Genomic DNA, 10,868 nt, shown 5'->3' with positions numbered 1-10,868 from the left:
AACATTCATTATTTCATGTACATGTATACAACGCCTGAATAAATCCTAGCCTTCTGATTGGTCAGAGCCACCAATCATGTGACCTTGCATGGAACTTCTATTTTATAGAATACAACTTGGCCGGGCTGTGGGTTGGGAAGAATAATTCAATGACATGTGATCAACGACCCACCAATCAGATGACAGAGATTTATCAGGCGTTGTAAAAAGTATAATACAGGGTGAGTCAAAAAGAAGTTGACCGGGATTGGTGATGTTTTTCAAAACAAACAAATGACACTCAAAACCCCAGTGAAGCACATATTAAACAAGCATTCTTTTTTGCTTATCTGAAAAAAAAAGAATGAAACAAATTGATCATTCATAAGAGAAGTTATGCCTGTTTTACTGAAAGCACTCATGTTTGTAGCTGTCCGTGGAATGTTAATGTACACAGCTAAAATGCTTACTTTACATTTGCTTGTTCAAGTATTCCGTGGACAGCTTGCAAAATGAGTACCTTTATTAAAATAGACATAACTCCTCTTAGGAATGATCAATTTGTTTCATTCTTTTTTTTCTAATAAGCAGGAGAGAGTGCTTGTTAAATATATGCTTTACTGAACTTTTGAGTGTCATTTGTTTGTTTTGAAAAACATCACCAATCCCGGTCAACGTCTTTTTGACTCACCCTGTATAAAAGTTTCATATTTTTGTCAATTCATGTAGTTGGTAACATACATAAAATTTGCATTTTAAAATGTCTTGTTTTGGTGCTATTTGCAGTTAGGTTATAAAGTGTGCAAGTGTTAGTATATACCAATAGCACATAGTTCATGTGTTTCTATTTTCATATTTTGCACATCAATATCGTTATGGTATCTCAAAAAATATCAGTGTGGTCTTCAACAACATTCTGTGCAACTTTTTTGATTGATTGTAGATGGTCATTTTCTGCCAATCTCTTTAGGTATCATATGAAAATGAATGACAGCGTATTTTCACATGAACTCTTTTTCTCTGCCTGGCAATGTCAACAAGGTTAGCCCAGCAGTCAAAATTAATCAAGCGATTGTTCTTACTAACAGTTGAGTGCTCCCTGCCTTCATAAAGCAGGATTGACTGACTGCTTTTGTCTGTTGATGGAATTTGACTGTCACAGTGCCTACACGAAATAATATCTGACTGTCAGTGACTAGCCTGTGTAAAAGGCATTGCAGGGGAACAGGATTTAATTGAAAAGGAGAATTAATGGTTGCAACTAGTATCATATTGAATAGGATGTTTAAACGCTTTCCTCTATATGTAATTTGAATTGAAGTATTCAAGTGTGTCAAAGTTTCGAGTATTTTTACAGGGTTCAAGTAAGTATTGAATGTCCAAATGTGCTAAAATTTAACAAAGAAATGTAATGTCCAAAACAAATTGTATATATTCAGAGATTCTCAAACAATTTTCTTGGTGAACCAAGGACACTATATAGGCTTTGAGATTTTTGTAAAGGTTTATAATGGAATTTGATTATAAATTTCAACAACAGAACAGAAGTGCATTGCCAATCTCTGTATTGCTTCATGATTTATTTATTTTTTCTGCAATATTGTGTTCAATACATTTTGTAGTACACTCCTCAATACCAAAGTGAAAATCTGCTGAATATGTATTTTTAAGGGAAAAAATCACATAGATAAAATATTCTGCAGTATAATATATTGAAATAATGTTAATATATCTCTTGATTGTACGATTTATGTGTTGTGTCGAATAAACCAAATTATGGTATTAAAAACAAAAATATTTTGTTTGGTCTGATTTTTATTTTGAAATAATTTGTGATTGTTTTTTTTTATATTAAATGTTTCAGAAAAAAACCCACCACTATTTGCTGGTACATTTAGCTTATATACGCGTGGTACCGGAACCGGTTACCCGTATAAACACGGGTACCCGTTAAAGAAACCCAATCCCAAACATGGGCGTCGCCAGGATTTTTTCTAGAGGGGGGCAAACTTTTTTTTTGCCAAAAAATGCTTGTATCTCTGAACACATTCTCGATTTATCAGTTTTAGAGGGGGGCGGGGACATTTGCCCCCCCCCCCAACTCATTAAATTTACACCACTTTGTTTTCGTGCCTCAATAAAGCACGATAATACATGAACTACTACATTTGAGCGTCAATTCAGCCAGTACAGGGAACTTTATAGCTTTACGGTGTAAACTGCAACTGAAGCGAGCGTCGAAAACGTGAAATATTTTTTGTTTTCCCATGTAGCCTGGTTTTCATTTTGAAAATTCCTCACAAACGACATTCAACACCTTTCATTTCATTGTCTGAGAAGTTACTAAGTAATTTCTTTTAAAAGTTGGTTACGGGTACCTGATCCCATAATCTGGAACCCGTTCCTGAAATCAACGGTCAGGCACTCGGGTACCCAGTTCCGATGCACAGCCCTACGTGTAGCTCTGGTAAATCAGGGAAGTCACTTTGTAATGAAAAGGCAAAATACGCTAACTTCAGAGTGACGAATAATCAACAAACTTTATGAAACAATGGAAGTATTGTACAAGCACAAACCAAACATAAAAAAACTGCATGCAGTTAAAGAAATAAACTCTGATGTAGAAAATAAACAGAAAATAAATCACAAATCATATACAGAAAATAGATATTATGGTCGCTTTCTATAGATATTATGGTCATCGCACGCAGATATTTTTTGGGATAATATATGGCAAAAAAAAATAGTGTAGAGAATAGATTGTTCATCAGCGCAGCCTATAATATGAATGCAAAGTATATAAAAACCATCAAATTAATGAAACTGAATACATATCCGAACACAAACTGAAATAAAAAAAAAAAATTGCCTGCAGGAAACGCAAACTGATTAAAAATAAAACAAACAAATAAACAATATATTGCATAGAAAATAAAGATTTAGTTTACTGTAAATCAACATTTTCGGAGTATGCTGCTGGAGAGAATATTCATTGATAGAAATATAAAAAAGAAAGCATAATATTATATCTTCATTCATAGCATTATTTCAGCGCCAAAAACAATTAGAAGGAAGACAACGAAAAACCTCACGGTTGCCGACATATATCCACCGTCTTTTCTTTGAAAATAAAAACATAACTGGCTTTCAGGTGCCCTTTCTACCATATAGAAAAAAAAATTCAAGCAAAAATATACCATTTTACATATTTTTATAAAAGCCAATTTTTAATTGTTGCAGCTGTTTTACAAGTTCTCCAAGCTTCATTCAAAATGGCAAGTTAACTCGTAATCGAACATGCGTCCACCCGTAACAAGAGAACAAAAACTTCACAGTAAAACCGTGTTCGGCAACGCCCTTTTTGGCACAGGCCACACCTTTTTTACACAACACCACGCCCTTTAAAAAAAAAACAGCCATACCATTTTTGGGCAAGGCCAATCCGAGCTTGGACAAGGCCACACCTTTCCTCCTTTTCTGGATGAGACAAGCCACACCTTTTTTTTGTACCAGTCTTACCCTTCTGTTTTATACAAAGCCCCGCCCTTTCTGACAAAGCCACGCCCTGTTTGACAAAGCCACACCTTTTTTGACAAAGCCACACCCTTTTTGACAAAGCCGCGCCCCTTCTGACAAAGCCATACCCTTTTTGATAAAGCCACGCCCTTCTTTGACAAGGACACACCCCTTGCCATACCCTTTTTGATAAAGCCACGCCCTTCTTTGACAAGGACACACCCCTTAACAAACCTTAAAGCTTGATGCAAATGGTCTTCTCTTCAGTGAAGAACTCCCTTGAAGAGGTGGCGCCCTCACGGCCGATTCCAGAGGCCTTCGTTCCACCAAAGGGCAAGTTCAGGTCACGGACAAGCCAGCAGTTCGTCCAGACAGTACCAGCCTGTTTTTTTAGATAGAAAGAAAGCATACAAATTAGACTGGGATATTCAGTTGGGTCTAGGAACAAGACATGGGCCTCGACCTACGGATCATTCCATTGGTTATCTAACGGGAAATTTGTACCTGCAGTTTTTGGCCCACTCGGTGCGCCCGGCTAACGTCCTGTGTCCACAGGCAAGCGGACAGTCCGAACTTGACGTTATTGGCTCTCTGGATCGCCTGAAATGAACAAAAACATTCTTGTCAAATGCCACATCTCAAAAAACAAGCTCAATCGGAAATATCTCGGAAGCTGCGGGCCAACGAATTTGTGTTCATGCATGAGTCACGTGGTTGTGCCACGTAATTTCTGGAAGGAGTCGTGTTTTGAGTAAAAAAAGATCAGCTTTTTGACCCCAGTGACCCCATGATGACCTTTGACCCCAGTTTGGTCATGTGACATGTTGGGGCTGGGCTACTGATACTTTTGACAAATTTTGGTTGAAATCGGTCAAAATATGTAGGAGCAATAGACAATGTCAATGTTTGTTACTAACTAACTAACGTAGAGACATGATGATGTGTTGAGCTGCTATCGCGCAGCTAAAAATATTCAATTCACCAGCTCTCAATCAAAGTGTCTAGTGGATGCCATTTCTGTATTAAAGCCAAGAGTTGAGACTATTTTCAAGGACGTTGCAGTACCTCCTCCTCTGACTTGAAGCTGTTGATGCAAGTGACTGGGCCAAAGATTTCTTCCTGCATACTGCGAGTGTCGTCGGGAACATTGACGATGACCGTTGGCCTCATAAAGTAACCCTGAAAGAACACATACACCAATAAAGCTTTATTCACAAGTCGGCCATATTAAATTGAAAGCGAGCTAAAATCTTCATTTTTTGAAGTTGCGAGCAGAAATGATAGCAATGAAATAAAGTTAATTACAAATTAATACCAGTCTGCTCGGATGAATAATTTGTAATTTGTGATTAAACATATCTTAATGTTTAAAGCCACATTTGGAACAAAATGAAAGTGAGGCTTGGAACGCATAAATAGTCTGGCACCATCCCATTCAACAGTTTACAATTATAGGCATGGGTATGGGCATGGGTACGGGCATAGGTATAGGCATGGGTATGGGCATGGGTATGGGCATGGTCATGGGTATGGGCATGGGTACGGGCATGGGTACGGGCATAGGTATAGGCATGGGTATGGGTATGGGTATGGGCATGGGTATGGGCATGGGTATGGGTATGGGTATGGGCATGGGTATGGGCATGGGTATGGGCATAGGCATGGGTACGGGCATAGGTATAGGCATGGGTATGGGCATGGGTATGGGCATGGGTATGGGTACGGGCATAGGTATAGGCATGGGTATGGGCATGGGTATGGGCATGGGTATGGGTATGGGCATGGGTATGGGTACGGGCATGGGTATGGGTACGGGCATGGGTATGGGTATGGCTATGAGTATGGGGTTTTACTCTGTGACATATTCCAGTCTGTATATTTACATTTTTGTTTTTCTCTGGAAGCTCTAACGTCTCCTTTTCCTGTCCGCACAGCACTGTGCCGCCATCTTGGCTGGCGATGGCTACGTAACCTTTGACCTTCTGCAGGTGCTCCTTGCTGATCAGGGCTCCCAGGTTGCTGCTGGCTTCCTGCGGTGGGCCTACTTTTAACTTCCTGAGAGAGAGGGGGGGGGGGGGGGTTCAGAGACAAGTCAATCACGAATTAACTTTTAGATCTGCAATGATATAAAAAGGTGGATTCAGGCTGGCTAGTCATAGAACTGGTTTTACCTCGTTTCTTGGACAAAGCGCTCCACAAACTTGTCAAAGATGGTGTCCTGGACAAAGATTCGGCTGGTGCAGAGGCAGATCTCGCCCTGGTTGGCGAAGCTGGATCGTACGCAGGTCTGTACACAGTTCTCAAAGTCCGCATCCTCAAAGACGACACCGGGATTCTTACCCCCAAGCTGGGAGGGAAAACAAATATATTATTACCCCGCTCCCTGGTTCTTGGTTGGTTCTACTCCTAAGGATTCCACAGGGGAGTAATAACAGGAGGCCAGAAACACCGGGGCAAACCCCTTCTCTTAGCGATAAGTGTTACTGGGTTCATTCAAAAATTGGTAAACAGCCTAATGTTTATCCATACATATTGAATTTTGTTGCTGTATGCTTTGCACAGAACTTCGACAACCAGTATTTTCTGAAAATGGGTCGTTCCTAAACAAAATGTTGTTTCTTTGGCTTTTCTTTTCCTCAGACCAACTGAGGATCTATATTTACCTCCAATGAAAGCTTCTTGCAGAACGGCGCGCTGGTCTTGATGATGTGCTCAGCGGTAGCCGTGCCACCGGTAAACGATATCAGGGGAACGTCCGGGTGCTTGACCAGGGCCTGGCCGGCCCGGGGGCCCGTGCCGAAAACTATGTTGATTACACCCGGAGGGACACCTGGAGAAAATCAAGAATGATTCATTAGAAAGAAAGCCGTACTCAGTGTCTTAGATTGTGTGAGTCTGTACTTAAAAAGAATAAGATCACTGAGGCAGCGTTGTGGTAATATACATCACAAGTCTGTAACAAATTAATCACAAGTCGGTCATAAGTTAATCACAAGTCAGTCATAAGTTGATCACAAGTCAGTCATAAGTTATTAGTTCATCGTGTCACATCACAAATCAATATAACAATCAATCAGATCACAAGCAAAAAGGGATGAGTAAAAGAAAAGAGACACATTTCAATAGTTTTGGACTTGATTTCAGATGACTTGAGCTAGACTTGTGATGACTAGTCATGATTTGAGATGATATTTAGGATGAATTGTGATTGGCTTGTGATGACTTGTGATGACTTGTGAATGCTTGGGATGACTCGTTATGACTTGTTGTGATTTGTTATGACTTGTTGTGATTTGTTATGACTTGTGATGACTAGACATGATTTGAGATGAATTAGGATGACTTGTGATGACTTGTGATGACTTGTGAATGCTTGGGATGACTCGTTATGACTTGTGGTGATTTGTTATGACTTGTAATGACTAGACATGATTTGAGATGAATTAGGATGACTTGTGATTGGCTCCTGATGACTTGTGATGACTTGTGATGACTTGTGAATGCTTTGTATGACTCGTTATGACTTGTGGTGATTTGTTATGACTTGTGATGACTAGATATGATTTGAGATGACTGTGCTGACTTGTGATGACTTGTGATGACTTGTGATGACTTGCGACTGACGACCTATGATTGACATGTGAAGACTTGTCGTAAACTCGTTGTCTTGTGATGCCTTGTAAAGATGTTATGTCAACTCTGGGATCTGGAAGAGGCAGTGATGAATAACCTTTGGCCAATACTCTAACTTTAACAAATTGATGACTTTTACTGTCATGACTTTTACAAGACCTGCGTCGTTGAACACCTTCGCCAGCATCCAAGCAGTAACAGATGTCATCTCGCTGGGCTTACAGATGCAAGTGTTGCCGAAGGCGATGCAGGGGGCGATCTTGAAGCTCAGGAGGTACACTGGCAAGTTCCAGGGGCTGATGAGTCCGGCCACGCCCACTGGAGTTTGCGTCGTGTAGTTGACGGCACCGGCTTTGTCAAGGAGTGTTGAACTGAATTTAAATTGGAGAAATTGAGATGCAGGTTGAAGATGTTATACAATCTTGTTAGCTACTTAACTTCAGCTGCAATGGCCTGAAAACCTTTCTGAACTTGGCTCGTCAGATATTTTTTTCACATTTAGTGAGCTGAAATAACAACTTTTATGAAGGAAAAAAATGAAACGCATGACACAAGATGTCATCTTCACTTTGGGCATGTTTGGTCCATTTAAGAGAAAACTTTGGTGACTTTCTCAGTAAATAAAGTGTTTAATATGATTGGTAAATAAAAGTGTGGCCCATCAGGCTGGTGTTTATATTCAGTTTCAGTAGCATGAAACGACTAAGAATATTTCTATGCCCCTTGGATGGGATGCTAGTCCATCGCAGGTTAGGCCAAAAAAAAGAGATAGTTCTGCTTCCGATTACATGGCATTCTTAAATAGGGTAGGTAGGGAATTTTTTTTGGGGGGGCCAATTTTTTGTGTGTACAATCATATGGAGGCGTCTGAGTGTAGTCAATGGTAAAATATCGAAATTGATGGTTTTGGGTGTTTTTTTCTCATTATTCCCATAAAAAAATGTGGGTAGGGGCTGTCAGAATAGGGTAGGTATAGGGAAACGGAAGCAGAAATATTTTTTTTTGGCCTTACTCCCCAGCTAATGCCGGTACCCATTTACACTCCTGGGTGGAGAGAGGCAAGTGGGGTGAAGTGGCTTGCCCAAGGACACAACATATGACCAGCAGCTGGATTTAAACCCCTGACCCTCTGAAGTCTGATCATGAGTCCTGAACCCTAACCACTAGGCCACACTCCCTATGATTAGTATGAATATGATGACCAAAAAAAATGGTCTTAATCTATATCTAGGGGCCCACCTGTTTGTCATGTGGAGTATTGATGTCGAGAAGAAACGGAAGTTGTGCATGAGCCTGGGTATGTCCACCCGGGTAGCCAATGAGACCGGCTTGCCCTGGTCACGTGACTCGGCCTCAGCAAACTCCTGCAGACGCGACTCCACGATGTCGGCGATGCGTTGCATGATGCGGGAACGCTCCTCGGCTGGTGTGGACGACCATCTGCAGGGATTTTTTTTCATTGAGAGAAAACATTGTTACCAGCCAAAATGACATGAAATGTATACTGCTTGTAACTGGTTCTCTGCTGGTCTTTTTGCTGAGCTGTTTTTTGTTTTGTTTTTTTGGCAATAATTCAGGCAGCCTAATGAAATCCGGCCATTGGCTTTGATTAAAATTATTCACTTAACTTACACCCATCAGATCACTTGCGGTTTTATGGGTAATTTGCTTTGGGCAAAAAAATTAGTTCTGCTTCCGATTTCCCCACCTACCCTATTCTGACAGCCCCTACCCTAATTTTTTTTATGGAAAAAATGAGGGAAAAAAAACACCCAAAACTATATATTTCTACCTTTTTTACCCATGACCAGACACCTGCATATGATCGTACACAAAAAAACTTGCCAAAAAAGCTGGTCGGACGACCAGCATTGGAAAAAATACACTTTTTCTTAAAAATGTCAGCACACCAGGAGCCTTGATTTTACAGGATGCTTTAGACGTCATTCCCTAACAATTATCCTTTTAAGTAAGGCATTTCGTGATAATTTGATCATATCGTTTTTTTTATGTTTGCTATTACTATTAGGCCTAATTTAGTTAGGCTAATTCTGCCCTGCATGCCCATCAGCCATGTCAGCGCTAGCTTGAGTAACTCGAGCTGACATGCTCATATTCATTCACATGAATGAATATGGAGCATGTCAGCTGGAGTTACTCAAGTTAGTCAGCGCAGCCCCTGGTTAACCTATATATGTAATACATATAATTCGTGTGCAAAACGTTAGCATGGTTAGCTATAGCCCCATAAATGTGGCCTATTTACTGGACTGCCTCCGTAAACATAGGCCACACATCCACCATGTACAAAAACGTGTCGACTTTGCCAAATTTTGATTTTCACATTTAGGCTTAGTTTGTAGGATTTTTTTGCTTTAGAAGCATACTCACCCTCTTTATAGGCTAGTCAGAAAGTGCTGCCTTTTTCAGATGTCTAATTTTTGTGAAATTTCATGTTGAAATTTTGATACGCAAACGTGTAAAAATGAATCTGGAAATTTCACGAAAAATATACATCTGAAAAAGGCAGCACTTCCTGATTAGCCTATAAAGAGGGTGAGTATGCTTCTAAAGCAAAAAAACCTACAAACTAATCCTAAATGTGAAAATCAAAATTTGGCAAAGTCGACACGTTTTTGTACATGTGGATGTGTGGCCTATGTTTACGGAGGCAGTCCAGTAAATAGGCCACATTTATGGGGCTAGGTTAGCTACAATAGCTAGGTCATAAAAAGTATTAAAATACAATTCAAGAACACGCTTGAGCGCGCAACGTGTAGGGCATACGATCATCCGATATCTACCCTACCGCCGTACCGGTGCAGTGTAGGCACACGGTTCGCGAACCACGTAGGCCCTACGTACCCTGGGAATGCCGACTTGGCGGCCTGCACTGCCCGCTCGATTTCTGCCTCCCCGCTGTCCGGAATTCTGGCCCAAACCTCCCCAGTGGACGGATCGTAGCTGTCCAGGTACGACTCGGTCCTCAAAAACTCGCCTCCGATAAAGTTCTCCACCACTATTTCTGCCATTTCCCCCCGTTTATTTGCAAGGATTGTGGAAAATAAACGCGAGTTCTTTACGTTTCGTCTGCATGCTCTGCGTAGCTAGCTGAGAATGTCACATGGTGTTGGAGTAGGGCGCCACCACTCGACAAGAAATATAAATGGACACACCCCTCTCACACCCTCTCAAGCTGCGATTCGTCGAAAGTGGTTACCACAGCAACGCAATGATGAGAAACAAATAAAAAGAAACAAAGAGCAAGGGCTCCAAGACGTTTGGATTCAAGGCCGACGCAAAAAAACATCTTTTGAAATTGGGATTTGTTTACTTTTCAGTAATGAGGGGTTTGGGTGGGGGATGTGGGGGCCGGGGGGGGGGGGGGGACAGAGGCAAATCTATGTTATGCAATTCTCAGCTTTTTGGGGGGGGGGGGGGGGTTCATGGGACTTTTGGGAGGCTGAGGGGGTTTCTTTTATATCCCCATCATCGATCAGAAGTTTATTTTTTTTACACATGTGCATTAATCGTGTGGTCATTTCATTGTTTCCTAGTTTCTGCAAAAGAATAAATTATATTATTAGTATGTTGTACATGTATAATTGTTATATTTGTTGTTTGTGTGTCAGAGCGGGGGGTTGGGGGGGGGGGGGGGAGTGTTTTGACCCCCAAAACCACCTCTCGGATCCGTACCTGAGACCCAAATAAAAAAAATTAACACCTTGACGACAAATTAT

At 40.9% G+C, this 10,868-nt stretch overlaps 1 protein-coding gene across 2 annotated transcripts; it reads right to left on the bottom strand.

Annotated features, from left to right (window-relative positions):
• Positions 1-2,493: 2,493 nt before the first annotated feature.
• LOC119724724 (2-aminomuconic semialdehyde dehydrogenase-like) lies at positions 2,494-10,266 on the bottom strand. Of its 2 annotated transcripts, XM_038195908.1 has the most exons (10): positions 9,994-10,266; positions 8,368-8,568; positions 7,288-7,499; positions 6,159-6,325; positions 5,667-5,842; positions 5,379-5,550; positions 4,561-4,674; positions 4,000-4,095; positions 3,718-3,877; positions 2,494-3,664 (listed from the first exon to the last, which is right to left on the bottom strand). In XM_038195908.1, the coding sequence occupies exons 1-9, from the start codon at positions 10,158-10,160 to the stop codon at positions 3,731-3,733; spliced, it is 1,452 nt and encodes a 483-aa protein (XP_038051836.1). In that variant the 5' UTR covers positions 10,161-10,266; the 3' UTR covers positions 2,494-3,664; positions 3,718-3,730. The 2 variants fall into 2 exon arrangements, with proteins under 2 accessions (XP_038051836.1, XP_038051835.1); XM_038195907.1 differs by having other exon boundaries at positions 2,494-3,877.
• Positions 10,267-10,868: the final 602 nt, after the last annotated feature.

Source organism: Patiria miniata, unplaced genomic scaffold (assembly GCF_015706575.1).
Source record: "Patiria miniata isolate m_02_andy unplaced genomic scaffold, ASM1570657v1 HiC_scaffold_18, whole genome shotgun sequence".
NCBI lineage: Eukaryota > Metazoa > Echinodermata > Asteroidea > Valvatida > Asterinidae > Patiria > Patiria miniata.
Note: the sequence above shows the minus strand (reverse complement) of the source record. Positions and strands in the feature narration are given on the sequence as shown.

Bases quoted from the DNA above. Each gene is read 5' to 3' on its own strand.
- LOC119724724 (XM_038195907.1), bottom strand. From the start codon at position 10,160: ATGGCAGAAATAGTGGTGGAGAACTTTATCGGAGGCGAGTTTTTGAGG. The intron at 8,569-9,993 runs GTACGTAGGGCC...AAATCCCTGCAG, and splicing joins GCCAAGTCGGCATTCCCAGG to ATGGTCGTCCACACCAGCCG. The intron at 5,551-5,666 runs GTAAAACCAGTT...CCTCTCTCTCAG, and splicing joins CGCTTTGTCCAAGAAACGAG to GAAGTTAAAAGTAGGCCCAC.